We start from the raw sequence: 19,816 nt of genomic DNA on the forward strand, positions 1-19,816 counted from the left end.
GCCTCCAGCCTTCCCCGGGCTTAGAAAACTCCCTCTCCTTGGAGGAGCAATGCCTCAGGGTTGACCTCATTTATAACTGAGGAAACCGAGGCTCAGAGAGGCGTAGAGACTTGTCCGAAATCACACAGCTGGAAGTGGGGAACCCGGACTCATAGTCAGTTGGAGACAGCAAAGCCAGGCCTGGGGTGAGGACCAGCTCTCTCCTCCCTGGTGTCCCCAGACATCCCCTGTTCCCACCACGTGAAAACCCTGAGACCCTGTTAAAGCTCAGTTGAACATTCTGTCATTTTCAGCATTAAAATGAGGGGCTAGGAGGCTCTCCTGTGAGCTGCCTGTCCCTTGTCTGAGTCTCGGATCCCCCTTCGTCCCCATGCTGTTTCATACCTTCCTGACACACTGCTGGCCAGCTCCTCGGCCAGTTCCTCCTTCTCCAGGTCTGCCTGTTTGCGGGCCCTCTCAGCCGCCGCTAGATCCTGGATGGTGGGGGGCAGGGAGGAAGGAAACCTGCTGTCTGCCAGGAAGGGCTGACCCTCACCCTGGAGTCCACCCTGCTCCTCACCAGGCCCCCAGCCGTCTCTGTGGCCACCCCTGGAAATGGCTACTCCACCTCTGAGCTCAGGAGGCCCTGCAGACATGTCAACGGAGAAAACCCGGTGTCGTTCCAGGCCTTAACTATGGGGCCCCCCATGTGGAAGGTTGGATGAAGGAGGGAAAGCTGTGGATGTACAACCTGGATGCCAGGGGTTGCTGCCACCACAGCCCCATCTGAGGCGCTCAGAGTGAGAAGAAGGCTTTACCTCCTGTAGCTGCATGAGGTCTGCTTCTAAGCTCTTGGCTTTCTTTTCATTCTCCTTGGCCGTGGCAAAGATTTCGTCTCTGGAGGCACGGGCGTCTTCCAGCTCTCTCTGGAAGTCCTTCATCTGAGCCTGCGTGGGTCAACAGGAAGGACAAGCTGCCCTTACCCAAGTTCTGCTGCCCAAATTATATTTCCACGCCAACCCCTAGGATTTTCTGTGATTAACTGCAGGGAGTCCCTGTTGCACAGGCGCTGCCTTCAGCCCTCGGTGGCCAGGTGGTCATAAGGGGGTGCTGTTCTGGAGGGGCCCAACAGGCCTGTCTAAGAAACGATGATGTGAACTGAGGGCCTTGGCCAAATGCTTGATGATAGTGTCCGACCCCAGGCAGGACACAGCCCCCTGAAGCGAAGGTGGTAGAAAACACCAGCTGAACAGGCACCAGTGGCAGGGAGAGGCCCGAGTCCTCCCGCTGCTGCTGACCTGACTTTCCCAGCCTGGGGGAAGCGTCCCCTCCCTATGCCAGCGCCCTGCGCTCAGACCACCACCCACCTGCAGTTTGCGTAGCTGCTTGATGGCTTCCTCCCTCCCCTTGATGGCTGAGTCGGCCTGCAGCTCCAGGTCTTTCAGGTCCCCTTCCAGCTTCTTCTTGGCTGCAGTGGCCAGGGCACGCTGCTTTCGCTCATCTTCCAGTTCCGTCTCGTACTCGTGGAGCTGAGCGAGGAAGAGAGATTGTGCACTGCTGGGCTGGACCGCCTCCTGGAGGTCCTCTCCCTGCCCACCCAGCATTCACTGTGCACAGCCACCTGCAAGGTGGGTTTTTTCTCATCTCCAGGTTGCAGAGGAGAGGAGTCTCCCTAAGGCCAGGAAGTGGCAATAGAAGGAAGGAAACAGGCCACCCCAGTTCCCAGTTCCCCATTCGCTCACTTCCCCTGACATGGATTACCTGCCTCTGTAGCTGCCTCCTCTTCTCTTCATTCTGCTCATCCCGGGCCTGGAGATCGCGCTCAAACTGGCCCTTGAGGGCCTGCATGTTGACCTCGAGCCGCAGCTTGGCATCTTCTGTCGCCTGCAGCTCATCCTCCAGCTCTTCCAGCTGGGTCTTCATCTCCTCCATCTGGGTTTCCAGGGCCCGCTTGGACTTCTCCAGCTCGTGGACCTTTTATGTGAGGGTTGACTTCGTGAAAATGCCCAGCAACCACAGGGACAGGCAGCTCATTCGGGTCAGGGAGATGGGTTTTGCCCCCACAGGATGCACGACCAGGAGTCATGGCCATAGCTTTCCTCTCGGGTCCCTTGACTCTGACCCCAGCCCCAACTACTGTTCCCAGCCAGGCCCCATCTTTGCCCCAGCCCAAGGGACTGCCTGCCGTCCCCATTTACCACTTCACGTGAAAGACGCACAGAGCCAAGCCCCCGTGGACTGAATTGGGTGGGCTGGTGAAATGCAGACAAGCAAGGATGATGAAGAGCGACTTACGTTCTTGCCTACGTCATCCTTGGAGCTAACCAGGTCCTCCATCTCAGCTTTGAGCATTTTGTTGGTCCTCTCAAGTTCCTCTTTGGCTTCCAAGGCCTCTTCAAGGGCCCGCGCCAGGGACAAGGCCTTGGTTTCCTTTTCCCTGGCTTCCGCCTCGGCTCTATCCCTTTCATCCGCGTATTTGGAAGAGATGTTTTTCTCCTCTGCCAACAACTACAACACAACAGAAGAGGTGACTGACCTCTAGGCATGTCCGAGGTTCAGCTGCATATCACTGCAAAGCCTTGAGCCCTGCCATATTTTTCTAGGTGCAGGTGTAATTTAGAAATCTGTGGAAATCATTTATAGTGGAGCTTGCTTTCTGACTTCTAGGTCACCTAATGCAGAGCCAGCATCTGCTGAGTCTGATATTTTGAAAGTACTAATGCTGCTCATGTTGGTTAGAACATACTGCTGAGGTCAAAGTGACATTGAATCCTGCCGCAGGCCAGTTACTCTGTTCTTGTTTCATGGCCACAAGTAGCTGGCTCTCAAAAGTGCCCCGTGAGCGATAGCAACTGAGTGGTGAGGGTGTCAGTGGATCTGCACACACTTATCCCTTTGCTTGGAGAAGCAGTTCAAAGAACACTCCAAACTAATGTTCATCTCGCCTTCTGAGAGCAGCATATTATATACGTAACGTGCCAAAACCAGACTTCCACCTTTCAGCAAAGACAGGTAAGTAACAGGGGATCCCCAACAGCACAGTCGACACACACACCTACACTGTGTGACGGGTCTGTGATCAAAGGGACCTCAGGCCCTCGCAGTGAGGACCAGCTGACGGCACAGAGAAGGGATGGCTGGCCTGGTGGAAAAGGGGAGTCGGCATGCCAGTCAGGAGCCCTGTACTCTGAGTCCAGCTGGGGACTCAGAACACCCATGCTTCCCAGTGCAGTCTTCCAATTGATTTTTAGGATAACCCTGAGTCACTTGCAAACAAATCATATTTACTAAGTCTAAGTAACATATATTAAAAGTTGGTACTTAGGGATTTGGGCCATATAGGTATAAATGCATGTATCAGAACTCAGTGAGTGTACCCTTGAGATCTGTGCATTTTCTTGTATGTAAGTTTTACCTCAAAAGAAGCAAAATTATGTTATAAAGAAAACCTACTCTATGATGCTGAGGTATCGAGGGGGAAGTATATAGAGGTGCAAATAATTTGCTTTGAAATGCATCCAAAAAATAAGATATGAATGACAGGTTCATATCTTATCCAGAGATGCCATCCAGAGTTCATCCAGAGAAATAAATATGTGATAAAGTGAGTATGGTGAATGGTGAATGGTTAAGTATCGAATCCAGGTGGTGGGGATACAGGTGTTCACTGTAGTGTTTCCAATTTCGCCGCGTGCTTGCAATTCTTTGTAATGAAATGTTAGGGAAAAGTATTTAATGGGTAGAAACTTTAAATTACTTGGAATATTCAGTAGGCACTCAATAACTACTTGCTGAGTGAATAAAATAAATAAATAAACTTCATTCCTTATTGGGGCCAAAAACTGAGGCATGTGACTAGGTGTGCAGATGGCCCTCGTGGTGGTGGCACCGGGAAACGTCACAGCCTTCAAGACTGCCACTCTCCTCGCTCTGACCTAGGAGTCCTGCTGTCTCACGGTCACTGAAGCACGCTAGCTCTGCAGGGTCACCGATACAGCAGCCACACCGGACGCCTCACAGACCCGACTCTCCCAGCCAGCATCGGTGAGCAGGGCAGGGCCCTGCAGCCCCTACCTGATCAAACTTCTTCTGCTTCTTTTCCAGGTTGGACACCAGTTGCCGCTGGTTGTCCAAATCGACAACCAGGTCGTCCAGCTCCTGCTGAAGCCTGTTCTTGGTCTTTTCCAGTTTGTCATAAGCAGCTGCCTTCTCTTCATACTGCTGGGTGAGGCCTTCAATTTCCTTCTGGAACCTCTTCTTGCCCTCTTCCAGGGACTCCACGGTGCTGGCAAAGTCCTGCAGCTTCTTCTTTGAATCGGAGAGCTGAGATGGCAGGGTTGGAGGTGGGGTGAGGGGAGGGCAGTGAGTGATTCCCTTCCCTGTTCCCCCAGACTCCAAGAAGCAAAGGACCACCTTCTGCTCATTGAAGAAATTCAACAGCAGAGGGAGCCAGTGAGCCAAGCAAAAGGGCACCAATGTGCTACAGCACGAATCAGATCCCTTGGTCTACCCGGGCAGGAGGCCTTAGGCCCAGAAAAACAAGGACACACAGCCAGCACCTGGATGTTCAGAGTTGAGATGTGGCGCTCAAGGTTCTGCTTGGCCTCTATCTCCTCATCCAGCTGGTCCTGCAGGCTGTTCCTCTCATCCTCCAGCTGGCGTAGTTTGGTGGACACGTTGAGCTTCTGCCGGGTTTCTTCTTGAAGCAGCTCCTACAGAAAGGACACATGAAAGTCCCAGGGCGCCACCCCCAGGAAGGCTGTGCTCCAGGTCCCTCCAGATGACGTGACTGGATACCCACCTGCGTGTCCTGAAGCTGGGACCCCAGGGATGCCACATCCTTGGCCAGTTTGATCGCCTTCCCTTCCGCCTCGTTGAGCATCCCTGTAACACTTTCTACTTCATTCTGAGGGTGCCGAGAGAGGGGTTAGTTGGAACCTCTACAACAGGATCCTCTTTCAGTAAGAGGAGCACTTTTTACTCACATGATACCACCAACTTGTGGCATCCATTGGTTGAGAAATACCCATGAGCCATGGGGCCTGATCATGGTGACCCCCAAGGGAAGGGCATTGCCTACATGTTGGGAACCCCAGTTCTAAGGACACGTTAAAGCCCCAGACTTTATTGAATGGGTACTGGTTCTGTGAAATTGTCCTGCATCCTTGTCGAGATTGGCAAAGATGGAGCAGTAGGTCTAACACTCCAGACGCTGAGAGATGCTCTGGACTCGCCCCCTCCCTAGAGTTGGAAAAGGGGAAGCAGATGGCACCTTTGCTTCCAAGGGGCCCTGTCCCCAACACCTCTCTCCCTCACACCTACTCTTTGCCCTTTCGCTGACCCTTATGGCCAAAGGAAGGGTGCAGACACTAGAGGTAAAAAGTCCTCTACTGCTTTCTCTGCTTTTACCCCCACCCCTGGTATCTCTGAGCAGGTCCTTTCGGAGATCATCAGCCTACTATCTGTCCTCTTCACGTGGACAATGAGGACATAAATATCTCGACTCCACTTCTCCAGGACATTGCTTGTATTAGGATAGCAAAACCCCTGAACTCAACTACATGTGGAAAAAATCATATTTAATGCTTCCCCTGCTCTCTCACCCTTGGCTATTAGCACATTAAATATTTATCAAAAGTTGGGCCACACCCCAGGAAGGGAAAAGAGGGCCAAATGTCTCTTCAAAGCTAAATAAGACCAAAGATAAACAGACTATGTCATTCCCCAGCTCAAAACCCATCAATGGCTTCCCCTCCCAGAGTAAAGACCAATATACCTGTCACAGGGCCTTGAAGGCAGGCCCTGTGTCACCTGGCCACAACCTGTCTCTTCTAGCTAGTCCTGTTAGATCGCGTGCTGGCCTTATGTGATCTAGTTTCCCACTTACAAGGGGGCCTTTGCATGTGCCATTCTGTCTACCTTGTCTGTCAGGCCGTACATCCTTCGGGAAGCCTTTCCGACTCCTCCCGGAGGCCACGCCCCCTTGTGATGTGTACTTATTACGTTAAGTGCCACCCCTTTCCAGCATCTTTTCATACTCATTTTTGTGATTATCAATGCCTTTCCCTCCACTAGGCTAGTGTTCTCCTGGGGCAGGAACAGTATTTGTCTTCTTCCCCACTGTTACGTCAGTATCTCAGAATTGGGCACATGCCTGGCCTAGAGCAGGCACTCAGTAAACACTTGTAGAATGAATGGATGAAGGCTCTTAATGATTACGCTGGCTAGGGTGAGCATCTCATCTCCCTGGGAATGTAACTAGAGGAAACCGAGTTGCTTTGCAGCAAGAGAGGCTCTGGTTAGCCAGAAGCACTGCATCCCCTGCAGAGCGGGCAAGGCAGGTGTCCCTGCGCTGCCACCTCACCTGCAGCTTGTGGACCTTGTCGTTGAGCTCGGCGCGGGCCCGCTCCCCGTCGCTGCACTTGGACTGCAGTTCCTGCAGTTGCACCTCCAGCTTCTTCTTCTTGTGCTCCACCTCCTGCTTGGCCTGGTTCAGGACCCGCAACTCACCCGCCAGGTCTGCGTTCTCCTTCTCCAGCGTCTGCTTGTTCTTGTCCAGGTTGGCCTTGGCCTGGCCCGAGGAGCAGAGGGGAGGGAAGGCGTTACAGCCGTGGCTGGGACGATGTTGTAAGATGGGAACCTCTGTAGTTGAGGAGTCTGCCTCTGTCCTTTCCCCTCCCCTAGGTGGGTCCAGGGACCTCTGCCAGTCCTCAGGGGAGGGACACGGCAGGCTGGGGAACACAGAATCACAGGGAGACTTCGGATTCTGTGTTCCTAAAGGGCATCCAAGAAACTGGCATCGCACGTGGGCTGCAGCCAGCCTGCTGTCGTGTCCCGTGGGACCTTTCACTACTTTTTGAAAAATAAGTTGCCAACATTTTAATAAAGAAATGTCATAAAACAGTGGACTTCAGCTTCTTTATTAAATAATCTAATGTCCTATATTATGACCAGTGGTGATTACTCAGGTGCATACATTTGTCAAAGTTCATTGAGTTGTACACTTGAAATTTGTGAATTTTACAGCATACACCTAATTCTGATTTTCTAAAAAGCAAACTGAATATCTGGAAGCAAGAGTCTTGCCTTCCTCCAAGGCAGTTATCTGCTGGTTCTGAGTAGTAGCTGGTCCTATAGATGGGGCAGCCACAACCCACTTGGCCCTAGTCCCCACCACTCCCTATTATATATCACATTTATCATCAAATGCACACTGCTTTTTTGGTGGTAGTTAAGAGAAAGTCATTTTATCTAACCAGCACCTGTAGGCATGTCAATTTCCCTAAGGAAAAAAAAATAGTGTTTGGGGCAAAAGCAGGGGAATGGAGGGGGCTTTTTCCTGTGCTGGAGGATGGGGTGGGGAAAGAAGCAAGAGAAAAGTGTGTAGGTTATAGGAAACTGTTCCGCATGGCGTGGCGAATGTAGCCCAGCCCTATGGGAAAACTGACAGGTGCGAGTCAGCACACAGGAAGCCAAACCCACGGATGGGCTTTGGAGAAATCAGGCCTACATTGTATCTAGGCTGCTATGAGGCTTGCTTTTTGCTCCCTCACCCTGAATTGAGGCAACAAATGTTTACTGCATATCTTTAAAGTAACTTCCTAAAATCTATGCTAAACCCCCTATGGACAAGTGTAACCAGTTCAACCACCTTTTCCTTTGCATTTGCGAATATCCTTTTTCTTTGTAGTAATTAGCAACTTCCTCTCCTTTGTTATCTGTAAAAGGTAACCACCTAAAGCAAACCTGTGCATAGTAAATGAGGACCATCCTTGATGTAATGTGCCCAGAAAATCAATAAAAGCCTGTCCAGGCAGGGGTTGGGGCTGTCTGTCACTCAGAGTGGCCATGCTGTCCCTTCTTCTCCACAGGACTTCTGTAGTCCCAGTGAGTTTTGTTCATTGCATCCACAACACACGGACCCCGAGGGCCGGAGTCCGCATCTGTGGGTCCCAAGGACAGAGAACAACGCTTGGCTTTCCTGCAGTCCCCAGGAAGGCGTCATGCAGTGTCTGGGCAGCCTCAGAGACGCCATTCCTCTGTCCCAGGCACAGCGGAGCTGTCAGCGCCTCAGGGACGAGGTGCGTCTCGGGGAAACAGTGCAGGCTGACATGGACCCCAGGGGATTTGGGCTCCCCTAAAGCCTTAGCCCAGCCAAAGACCCCAAAACTGTGGCGGAACCACACATGTGTAAGGGGAGACCAGGTAGGAATGATGATAAAAGTTTTCCCAACAACCTTTTGGGACCCGGGCTCCAAGTCTGTACCAAAGTCGTTAGAGGTAAAATACAGATGGTGCTCTTTTTCAGCACACCTGTGACATGTGCAGGAGTCAGAAATGGACGCTGTCTGCTGCTGACGTTAGCAGCCGAGTCAGTCCAAACAGGCCTGGCCTGGCCTCGAACTGGGGGCCTGACTTCCAGCCCCAGCCCTGCTCCGATGACCCTCTGGCGTGAGGACGGTCAGTTACCCTTCCTGGGGCCCCACTCTTCCATCCACGGAGTCCAAGGGGACACACACACCTCACTGCTGCCTGGAGCACATTTCAGAAGGTGGGAATAGCCCATCTGGGTTCAAATTATATAACTTGTGAACATTAAAAAGGGAAGCCAATCAAAAGGGGAAATTTGTTGTAATTAGCAAAAGCTCATTGGTGTGAAATATGTAAAGACCTGATGAAACGTTGAAGATTGGTATTCAGATCCCATGTGACAGGTGACCAGGGGATGTGGACAAGTGTCCTCAATCATTTGGAGAGTGAGGGGAGCTCAGTCTTGCACAGCGCTTTTCAGTGTGTGGGGCCCAGAGATCTACAGAGGCCACAGGTAAAATTAAATGAGTGTTTGTAAAACCTTGGAACCGTGTCTGGCCTATACCCAGTGCTGCATAAGGAACGGCTAACATCAGTGGAATTACAGCAGATGTTGAGAGTCTGATGAAGAGGAAGTGACCCAGCTCACAGAAAGCTGCTTAAACAGATGCAAACTCCCACCACGTCTAGGGAAAGCTGCATCCATTTAGTCTAGTTTCTGGGGGACTTAGAAAGTGCAGGGATGTGGGGAAACCACAGCACTGAGGGCGATATAATTAATTCAGATGTTAGGGTAGCAGGATGTCCCAAGTTAAAAAACTCTCCCCCGGAAATGAAATACAAGGATATTGTCTTTCTTCATGTGTAAAATGGGCTCAGCAGGACCTGTCTCAGGGTGGTGTGAAGATTACTTGCCACAAATGCTGGCTGCTGTCATTGTCATTAGAATCTTGTGTAGCCTGTTACTCGTCTTAGTACAGACCCTGGTATGGAGTCATCTGAAGCTACTGACAGATCGATCACTCACCCTCTTGAACTGCTCCAGCTGCTCGGTGAGCTCCTCCACTGCCTGTGTGTGCTTCTGCCTCATCTCCTGGACCTGGGCCTCGTGGGATCGCGTCTCCTCGTCCAGGGCCTTCTTCAGCACCGTCACCTCCTGCTCCCTCTTGGCCCTGGACAGGAAGAACACAGTCATGGCAACTGGGGTGGGATGGGCTCACCTCAGACAGTACTGAGCAAAGGACTCAGGGCCCACGTTCCCATCACCACCTATTCCTAGCTGTGTGACCTCAGGTGAGTCACCTAACCTCTCTGGACCTGGAATTTCCTCAGCTGCAAAATAAGGAATATCTTACCTGCCTAGAATTTCTCAGGGCCAGCAAATACACAAAATATTGTTGAAAGAATTGCAAAATGTTCTTGAAATACTAATATTTGCTCATACTTACTGAGCACTTACTGTATGCCAGGTCCTGACCTAAGTTCTTTAATATATCATCTCATAATCAGAATGACCCTAAGAGGCACGTGTATTATGATTTCCATTTTACAGATGAGGAAACTAGGCTAAGAGAAGGTAAGCAGCTTCCAGGTGTTGTGACAACTCCTGTATGTAGGACAGGAAATAGTCTGATTCTGAGCCCATGCCTTTAAATACTGCACTGGGCTTTTCTGTACTGTTGGCCAGGTAGGAAGGGAACAGAATAATGTGCTGGCTTGTAGGCACAGGCAAGTGCTGCAGCACAAACCCCAAAGTGTGGGAGGTAAATCTCAATGTTAGCATAGCACCTGACACAGATGCTCTCAAATTACATTTGGGTGTTTATTGAATGAATAAACGACCTTGTTCTGATAAAGACAGCATTCATTTTCTAGCAGGTGACCTGTAGCTGTTTTGTTGTCTGTGTGATTACCTGCCGTGAATCTTAAGTTAAAAAAAAACAAAAACAGTCTGGTGTTATTTTAAAACTTTAACACAAAACTTAGATACACACACTTGGCGGCTGGAGCCAGGGGCGATCTACTTACACACGTGTACACACGTGAACATACTTGAAAGGACAGGAAGGAAATACCCCAAAAGGTATTGTTAACAGTGGGGAACTAAGGGCATGTTTGTGGCGTCTGCTTTTCTACAGTTTTCAAATTGTTCTCTATGTCCCACTATTGTGATGGGAAACAGTAAGATTAAAAATAAGCGCACTTATGTCAGTTACAGGAAAATGCAAGCAGGACAGTGGACGTAAGGCCTGCAGAACCCAGTAGCTTAGGATTTGTTGGGGCTCACTCCTTCCACACCAGCCCTCCCATCAGTGCAGAGGGACAGCGGGCCCCCTCACCGGAGCTCCTGCTGGGTGGCCGTGCTGTCCAGGGTGTCCTCCAGCTCTGTCTTCAGTGCCTCCAGCTCCTCCCCCAGGTCTCGCTTCTGCTTCTCAGCCTTGTTTCTTGCAGCCCGTTCTGAGTCCAGGTCCTCCTGCAGGTCTGAGATGTGACCCTCCAGCTCCCGGATCTTCTTCAAGGCATTGTTCTTCTGAGCAATCTCATCGTCAAGCCTGCCAGGGACGGGTCACTGGAATAAGACCCCAGGGTCCCAGGCCTCTGCTGTCTCACTCATGCCCCACATTGTTTTCTGATACCAAGCAGTTGTGCTCCAGACACCAAACCATGCTCTGTCCACAGCCCCAAGACACAGTGGATCCCCTCTTGTGGCACTGGGCTGCTTGGAGATTTACATAAGATGATGCGTTTCAAGGTGTGACAAAAAATAGGTCACGGTTGTCTGTGTGTGTGTGAATGCAAAACACTGGTCCCAGGCTAGCACGGCGCCTAATTCACAGAAGGGCTTAATAGTTGCTTTCTGAACATTGGACAATTAATTATTCCTCCTTGGTAACTACTTGTTTGTTCTTTCTTCCCTTTGCTCAAACAGTCAGTGAGTGAGTGAGTGCCTGCTGCATGTGAGGCCCTGGGCCAGGCCCTGCGTGGGGCCAGGTGGAAGCCAGGGCGCCTGGTCTGGAAGGCGCAGTGAGCTCGGGTCAGGCAGGACGTGAGCAGCATGTCCGAGTGCTATGGAGCTGGGTGTTTCATGGAGGGAGCTCCCTCCTGCTGCATGGGAGGGCTGGCCTCTGGTTGTGCCCATGACGTCTGGGAGGGAGCAGCATGAGGGATGCACAGAGGCAAGATTCCACGGGGCCGGGCGAGGTGAGCACGGTGACTGCTGTCCCTGTGAAGGGGCAGCAGCAGAGAGGAAACACAATGGCTGGGCTGGGGTCAGACTGCGAAGGGTGGGCACTGCAAGGGCCAGGCGAAGACCTGGCTTCTCCTGCACAAGCCAGCAGAGTTTTTTGGGCAGGTTTGTGACCCAGAGCGATGTTTCCAGTCAACCACTCTAACTCTGTCATGCAGCAGAGACAGAGCTGGCCAGGGGACTCAATCAGACCGCTGTGGGGCTCGGATCCCAGCTCTGCCTCTCAAAAGCTGGGTGACAGTCACATGTTCTCTCGCCTCCCCCGGCCCAGCCTCCTCCTCCTCAGTGAAAGAGAGAGAATTGGCAGTACACCTGGCTCAGTATCTGTAAAGATACTGCTTAAAAAAGAGCTTAGCACACAGTGAGCAAATAAGTAATATTCCCAGTGTGAGGCCACTAGGGTGAAGCCAGCTCGGAGCTGGGAGGAGGGCCGCGTGTCAAAGGGCTGGTGCCTGCTGGCTGTGGGAGGAGCAGGGTGGGCAAAGGCCAGAGAGGAGACTGGCGTTCACAAAGGAGGGCCTGAGGGAGAGGAGGGTCATTCCAGCCTCAGATAGGTGGTGTGCGAGATGCCATGGAAGGGCCCCGTGCCCAACTGGGAATGCAGGACTGGGGTGTGGACAGGAAAGGCCTAGGCATCCAAAGACAGACACCATGGGAGACACAAAGAGGGATGAGTTTGGAGGGAAGAGAGGAAAGTCAAAGGCATGGCTCTGGAGGTGCAAGCAGGCCTTCTGGTGTTCTAGAAGGCCTGGCCTGGGGACGCCTTGCATGAGATGGAGGCCTGCCTGGAAGAAGAGGAAGACTGGGGCCGCCACAGATTGGCAGGGGCCTGGGAACACACAGGCCATGGCCTCACTACCTGGCCAGGGCCGCCTGCAGCTCCTCCTCCTTCTTGGCCAGCTGCATCTTAAGCTCAGCGATCTGTGCCTGCAGGTCGGCGATCTGCTCGTGGAAGTCGCTGGCCTCTCCCTCCAGCTTCCGTTTCAGCTTCTCCAGCTCCTGCCGGTTCTTCTCCTCTTTCTTCAGCCGCACTAGACAAAGCCAGGGGCCCTTCAGGAGGTGGAAGCCACCAGAAAGACTCCTGGGAGGATGGGCCTTCCTGCTCAGGCACTCACACGGAGGAAGTTCACGCACACGCACATGCACACGCACACACCTCCCTCGCTGGTGGCAGTCACACCTGCGCCACCATCCCAACGACAGCTAGTCAGTCCTGATGGTGCAAAGCCCCTTTGATTATTCACGTTTGTCGACTAAGGGTGACAGGGGAGCCTGGAGAGGGTTTATCATCCTCAAAACAATCTGCCATTCTGAAATCTCCTCTCTGATTCTCCTGGTTTTAAAATACTGGTTCAAAGCCTCTTTGGGTAGCTGGTTTACCTTCCAGTTCTGAAATCATAGATTCGTGCTTGTTTTTCAGCTTGGTAAGATTCTTGGCCTTTTCTTCCTCTTCTGCAAGATTTGTCGTTAAATCACTAATCCTCTCTTCAAGGAGTTTTCGTTCCTTTTGGGGGAAAGAAAAAGAAATACTGTTAGTTTTCATTCTTTCTCCAGGCCCCTTTTAGTAATTTCCAGATGAACAGTTGAAAGGAAAGCCCCTGTTATAACCAAATATAGACTAGAGTTTGAAATGGTGAAGACAAGTGCCTTAACTTCCAAAAGGTGGCCACTGCTCATCTCATGCCTCCCCTCCCCTCATACTTCAATGGTTCCAGCCAGTGGGGCCCTCTTCCCCCTCCTGTCGTGTGCCAGCTCTCCCTGCCTACCTCAGGGCCTTTGCACAGATGGAATGCACCTCTGCCCCCTCTCCCTGTAACTGCTCCTCAGTCTTTAGGTTTCCACTTAAAGGTCACTTCCTCCAGGAAGCCTTCCCTGAATAACCTACCTCCACTGCTAGTGCTCTTCTCATAATATGGGGAACACCTCCTTCAGAATCCTGATCACAATGGTAATTAATGGTTATGTGTATGATGATCTATTTGCTGTACCAATAGAGTGTAAGCCCCACAAGGGCATGGTCCTCCCTACCATACATTCCCTGACCCCTCACAGGGCCTGGCTCGTGGCAGGCGCCCTGCTGACATCTAGCTGAAAGAACTGAAAGGAGCCTGTCCCTGGTGGGGCCGGTTAGAGGTGACTGGCTAGGGTGACCTACTTATCCTCTTTTGCACTGGGACCTGTCTGGTTTTGGTGCTGAGCGTTCCACATCCTAAACCCCTCTGTCCGAGGCAAACCAGGACAGCTGGTCACCCCATTCCTAACTGGACATGGTCCATGAGAAAGTGGGGGAGGGCCCAGAGTCTCAGGCACGTTTGCCTCCTTTGCCCGACTTGGGGGTTCCACTGGTCATGGTGTTGCCGGGACTGGCTCCGTGGCAGCCCTGCATCCAGACAGCCATCATGACGCCATCTCATCACTCTGCTTAGCCTTCAGTACCTTTTATTTGGCTATAAAGGGAAATAATCTGGCATCCATGTCCCTGGTGAGCTTGTCGTTAGAATACAGATACTCAGCTCCACTCACCTTTGACAATTTATTGTTCTGATCATCCATGACCAGGATGTCATCCTCCAGTTTCTTGATCTTGGCCTCAGCTGTGACCTTCTCAAGTTGTAGCTTCTGCCTTGCAGCTTCCTCCTCCTCCAGCTGTTCCTCCAGGTCCTTCATGGGAAAAGAAAGAATGACATCCTTGCTTAAAACTCATTCTCATGGAGCTCCGGCAACTGACTAACACAGAGGATGGGCCTGTTGACCCCCAGTGCTTTGCAGTCTTCTTTCATTGGAAACAAAGGTTTGAGCAGGCCACTTTGCTTCATGGAGCCTCAGTCTCCTCATCTGTAAAATGGGGACAGTAGGTACCATGGTGGTTTTGAATGCAACCCCACATTACACTCTTCCTTTCAAAGGTGGAGCCTAATTCCTCTCCCTTTGAGTGTGGACAGGACTTAGTGGCTTGCTTCTGACCAAATCTAGAAGAAATGGTGGAGTGTAACATCAGCATTATAAAAGGCACTCTGGTGCTCTGACCAGTGTGGCTCAGTTGGTTGGGTGTCATCCTAAAAACTGAAACGTCACAGGTTCAATTCCTAGTTAGGGCACATGCCTGGGTTGTGGGTTTGGTCCCCAGTAGGGGCATAGGCAAGAGGCAACCAATCAATGATCCTCTCTCACATCATGTTTCTCTCCCTCTCTTTCTTCCTCCCTTCCCATCTCTTTAGAATTAATAAAAAAAAATTTTTTTTTAAAAGGCACTGTGGCTTCTTCTGCTGTTCTCTTTCTTGATTCGCCCCTTCTCGGGGAAGCCTGCCACCATGTTGTAAAGACACTCAAGCAGCTGCATGGAGAAGCCCACATGGTGAGGACCCGAGGCCTCCTGCCCACAGCCATGTAGGGAGGCCCAGGGAAGCGGGTCCTCCAGCCCCGGTCAAGCCTTCAGATGACTGCAGCCCCAGCTGACCTCCTGACTGTAACTTTATGAGAGATGCTGAGCCAAACCCATTTAGCTAGGCCACTGTCAGATTCCTGACTGTGTGAACTAAATGTTTATTTTGGGTGTTTTGCTCTGCAACAATATAATTACCCCTCACGCAGCATTGCTATTAGGACAAAAAACAAAAGCCCATGGAAGGCGAGGCGGAGCCGAGTGGGATTTAGAGGGGACCTGTGTGGGCAGATGGCCGTTCCTCTCCAAGCCTTGGTCTCTGCCTCCCCAATGCACCTCACAGGCCTGCAGTGAGGGTCAAGTGACTTGGTATCCACCCAGGGTGGCCACTGTAGTGCCTTACCAGCATCTGCTGGGCCATCTTCTTCTTTTCTGCCTGCAGCTGCTGGCCCCGGTCTTCCTCCTCCTCCAGGCGGGCCTCCATCTCATGCAGGATCTCCTCCAGCTCCTGCTTCTTGGCCGCCAGCCGGACCCGCATCTCCTCAGCCTCAGCGTACAGCTCTGTCTCTGCCTGCAGCTGCTCCTGAAGCAGGTTCTTCTCCTCGGCCAGCTGCATGCCGGTGGGGGGTGGGGAGGCAGCCAGTGAGTCCCCCAGGAGTAGGCATCCGGCCCTCCCTCTGCGGCCCGTCATGGTGCCGGCCTGGTACCTGCGAGTGCTTCTGCTCCAGCTCCTTGAGCTCACTCTCTGCCTTCTGCTGCCGGTCCTTGATCTTCTGCAGCTCCTCCTCCTTGGCCTGCATCTCCTCCTCCTGCCGTGTCACCTGCAGCAGGGGCTTCACCTGCACACACACAGTCAGCCCATCATTTATTTTTCTGGCATAAGGGATACCATCTTGTAATAAATCATATCAGGGCTTCTTAGCCAGGGACAGCTTTACTCCACCCCACGGGGACATTTGGCAATTTTCAGAGACAGTTTCAGCTGTCACAACTGGGGTAGAGGATGCTACCGGCATCTAGTGGGTAGATCCCAGAGATGTCGCTAAACATCCTAGAATGTGCAAAACAGAATCATGCACCCTGAAATATCAATAGTGTCGAGGTTGAGACACCCTATATTAGGGCAACAGAAAAAGGTGTGCAGTGAAAGGAGAAAACTCCCCCTCCTCCCGTTTAGTCCCATCTGCTACAAGTTGTTATGATTCCTTCCAAGGAGAAAAGGAAATAAAACCTCCACATCCCACCTCCCTACCAAGATCATTATTAACATTGTTAGCATTTCCTTCCAGTCTTTTTTCCTATACATTAAAAAATATACTGGAGATCATGCTGCCAATGTTATGTACTTTTATTATTTAAAACAAGGTAACCCTCATGAATGGAAGAGCCATACTGAAGTAAGCAGCCTGTCAGGACTGGACATTGGAAATTGGCTGTTACAAACCAGGCCACAATAAACATCTCTAATTCCTGATTTTCTTGGTCACAGGTGGCTTTCTTAAGTCAGTTTTTAAGAAGTTGGGTCTATAGGGATGAACATTTCAGACGAGATCGAGCGTGTTCAGGGTGGTATGGCCGTAGACGAGATGGACATTTCAAAAAGCTGCTCCCCCTTGTTGTTCGTTACCGGGCTGACTCTCGACTCCTGTGCTCAAGCCCCAGCCTGGCTCTAGGGAAGCCCCTGCCACACACACTGTGACTTCTTCCCACATTCACCCTAGTTTGCCATTATCTATTTGTTCCTGTGAGTATCTGCTCATGGTCTGCTCCCCCACTCCACCAGAATATTCACGAGGCCAGAGCCTGTGCTGTCTGTTCACGGCTGTATCCCCACAGCACCTGTGCATGCCTGGTGCACAACAGGCGCTTCATAAATATTTGCTGAAGGAGAAAGATTTGTGCCAATTTACACACTTAATGGCACATAAGAGGAAACCGTGTCTATTGCAACAGAGCGTGTCTTGGCACAATTGGTATGTTTCAGCAGCGATACTGCAAGCACAAGTTATATCCAGAGAATCAAACAATTGATACATGTAACTGCCTGGATGGATCTCCCGAAAATGGTGTTAAGTGAAAAAAAAAAAAGCCAGTCTCAAAAGGTGACACACTGCATAACCTCATTTGCATAACATTCTTGAGATGACAAAATTTTAGAAACGGAAACGGATAGTGCTTACCAGGGACTATGAAAGGAAATGAAGGTGGCTAGGGAAGGCAGTGGGCGTGGCCATGGAAGGCAGTGGGTGTGGCTATAAAAGCACGCTGTGAGAAATCCTTGTGGTGATGGAAATTCTCTGGCCCTGTGTTAAGGTCATGGCTGTAACCCATGTGCCAGAGAAGGTGGGCCTTCTTCAGATGCACCTCACTGGCCCGGAGACTCGTCAACAGGCACAGTTTGATCTCAAGTCCTCAGGAGCACACCCGCTGTCACCCATCTCCAGTCCCACAACCAGAGCATCTGGAGTGAAGAACAGGTCTGGGGGTCCCGAGAAGGTGAGTGGGGCCCGGAGCACCCACCTTGGTGAAGAGCCTCCACCACTGCCAATTCCGCAGCTTGAGGTAGGCGGCGCAGTTCCTCTGAATCACCTTCATGGCTGTCAGCTGCTGCTGCCTCTTGGCAAAGGCCCTGGGGAGAGGGGCAGGGAGCTGAGAGGAGCCCTGGTTGGCGCAACACAAGTCTCACCGTGTTGTCGTAGCATCTTGCCCTGAATCATCCTAAAGCAAAGCATGTCTCCTGTACTTGAGATTTTGTGACTTGTACAGGAACACTCTCCCCTTCTTTCCAGCTCAGTTTCTTCCAGAAGCTCTGAGCACCAGCCCAGGTATATCATCTGGGCACAGACCACTCAAATAATATGGAGGCAAGAGGGTGTGGAAGACCCAAGGCCCACAGAATGCCCTGCAACCAGAGCTGTGATCCAGACAACGTCGAGGAAATAGTCTGCGCGACACCATTCCTAGGGGGCACTGCACACACCCAGCCATGCCAGGTCTTCCCCAGAGCCGACAAACCTGCTCCTTCCTCAGGTATATTTTAGGAGTCCCAAACTGACATAGAACTAGCACTCTTACTGCTGAAGGTCCACTGGGTTTGAGAAGCCACACACAGTGGATACCACCTTCCTCTCTGCCGTCTTGTATGTGGGTGAACTTGGAGAATAAAACTGCCCTAGTTAGTCTGGAGGTGGGAAGGATGGCAATGGAAAAGTTAGTTATGAAACTTAAGTTAGGTCTGTCCCTGGACCAAGAGCATCCCAGTGTGGCCTTGACCATCCCGGGTCCCCTTGGCACTGAATCAGCTTGACACGAGCAGGGCTCTGCAGATGAGTGTGATCCGTACCTCATGACAACATGCACCCTGGACAGAGCTACTCCACCAGCCCCTGCTCTCATTTTAGGGGTCTAACCCTCACACGGCCCCTGGGCTTCGCAAAACAGAAGGGGCATCAGATCTTCCAAGACCCTGTCATTTGGACATAAGGCTATAGGTCCAGCTAAGTACTCTTTCCTCAGCCACTTAATTATATTCTCATACTTTTGAAATGATAAGCAGGCACTGTCCTCAACCCTTTCCAGACAGTATTTCATTGACTCCTCAGAACCAATTCCAGGCAGGAATGAATATGCCCTTTTCCAGGGGAGAGACCCAAGGCTCAGGGAGGTAGAGTAACTTGCCCAAGGTCTATCAGCACATACGTGGGGAAGCGAGGATGAGAACTCAGGTCTAAAACTCCAGAGCCAAGGTCCTAACTCCTTCCCACCTACTCTTATATTAGTGCACATATTAAAACATAGCATTTCTTCCCCCGCCCCGGAAAAAGCTGTCACTCAATCTGTGGGAGCATCTTACAGCAGATGGCCTCTTAGCTTGGGGAATCAGAACATGGGGCCAAAAAGCCTCCTGAAAATTGTGTTCCCCATCTGTGTTTGTGGGGAGGTGAGAGTGGGCGGGTCCTTACTTCCTAGCCAGGTAGCCACGACACATGGCCTGGAAAGCCATGATGACATCGGTGATCTTCAAGTCACGTTCCTCCTCCAGGTGGGCCAGGACCCCGGTTCTGAAGAAGATTTTGCTCTGTCCAATCCTGTATAGGTTGGGGTCGAGTTCTAGGGCTTTGATCTGCAGAAGGAAGGGGGACAAAAATTCCCGTTCTCAGCCGTACCTTGTAGCCAGGGGTTAAGCCTGTTTGAGGAAGGTCACCTCCAAAGCAGCTCCTGGCAGTGCCACCAGAGCCTGGGAGGTTTGCAGCTGGGTTTCTGGGGCAGGGCTGGGGTTAGGCTCACCATGAGGATGCAGGCCTGCTTCCCATCCATGAAGCCTTTTGGAATGGCGTTCGCAGCCAGGATCTCATACCTTTGAGACACAGGGCAGAAGTCACCAACCGAGAGCTTGTCCTTTGTTCCTCCCTCTGCTGGCCCCACTCACCCACCACCCTGCCTGTGCCCACCCCAGCAGGCTCACCGTTGGCGGAACTCCTGGAAGACAATCCTGTTGGGGAAGCCCTGGCGGCAGATACGGATGCCTTCTAACACCCCGTTGCACCGCAGCTGCTCCAGCACTAGAAACGCATCCAGCTTGCCAGACTGCAGAGGCAGAAGGGGCAATGGACCACCAGGTCTGGGACTCAGGGAGCAGCAGGCCCCCGAGTCTCAGGCCTGGGTGACCCTTCTCACCAGGCCACCAGGAATAAACAGAGGTACCAGGTGAGGTCTAGCTGAGGGTCCAGGTAACAACTTGTTTGTATCTGGTGGTGTTAGCATCACCTAGCTAGAAACCGAGGGCTCCCTTGTCCCCTCCCACTTCCTTATTTTCTGTCCACCACCAGCTCTATAGCTCCTACCCCCCACATATCTCCCAGTCCACCCGCTTTTCTCCATTGGCTATCATCACTGCT

At 51.7% G+C, this 19,816-nt stretch overlaps 1 protein-coding gene across 3 annotated transcripts in view; it reads right to left on the bottom strand.

The window, feature by feature from the left end:
* MYH11 (myosin heavy chain 11) overlaps positions 1-19,816 on the bottom strand; it is a 118,773-nt gene that overhangs the window by 9,829 nt on the left and 89,128 nt on the right. For all 3 annotated transcript variants that reach the window (XM_045819291.1, XM_045819290.1, XM_045819292.1), the window contains 20 exons: positions 19,384-19,505; positions 19,206-19,275; positions 18,881-19,041; positions 17,439-17,547; positions 15,626-15,757; positions 15,322-15,528; positions 14,060-14,197; positions 12,917-13,040; positions 12,396-12,567; positions 10,629-10,841; positions 9,317-9,461; positions 6,344-6,550; positions 4,781-4,885; positions 4,539-4,691; positions 4,054-4,302; positions 2,275-2,487; positions 1,741-1,953; positions 1,347-1,508; positions 798-926; positions 385-473 (listed from right to left, as the gene is read on the bottom strand). In XM_045819291.1, the coding sequence (XP_045675247.1) occupies positions 385-473; positions 798-926; positions 1,347-1,508; positions 1,741-1,953; positions 2,275-2,487; positions 4,054-4,302; positions 4,539-4,691; positions 4,781-4,885; positions 6,344-6,550; positions 9,317-9,461; positions 10,629-10,841; positions 12,396-12,567; positions 12,917-13,040; positions 14,060-14,197; positions 15,322-15,528; positions 15,626-15,757; positions 17,439-17,547; positions 18,881-19,041; positions 19,206-19,275; positions 19,384-19,505 (3,113 nt within the window). The remainder of the gene's footprint in view (positions 1-384; positions 474-797; positions 927-1,346; positions 1,509-1,740; positions 1,954-2,274; positions 2,488-4,053; positions 4,303-4,538; positions 4,692-4,780; positions 4,886-6,343; positions 6,551-9,316; positions 9,462-10,628; positions 10,842-12,395; positions 12,568-12,916; positions 13,041-14,059; positions 14,198-15,321; positions 15,529-15,625; positions 15,758-17,438; positions 17,548-18,880; positions 19,042-19,205; positions 19,276-19,383; positions 19,506-19,816) is intronic.

The sequence above is a fragment of the Phyllostomus hastatus genome, unplaced genomic scaffold (genome assembly GCF_019186645.2).
Source record: "Phyllostomus hastatus isolate PE091 unplaced genomic scaffold, TTU_PhHast_1.1 phas_scaffold_385, whole genome shotgun sequence".
Taxonomy (NCBI): Eukaryota; Metazoa; Chordata; class Mammalia; order Chiroptera; family Phyllostomidae; genus Phyllostomus; species Phyllostomus hastatus.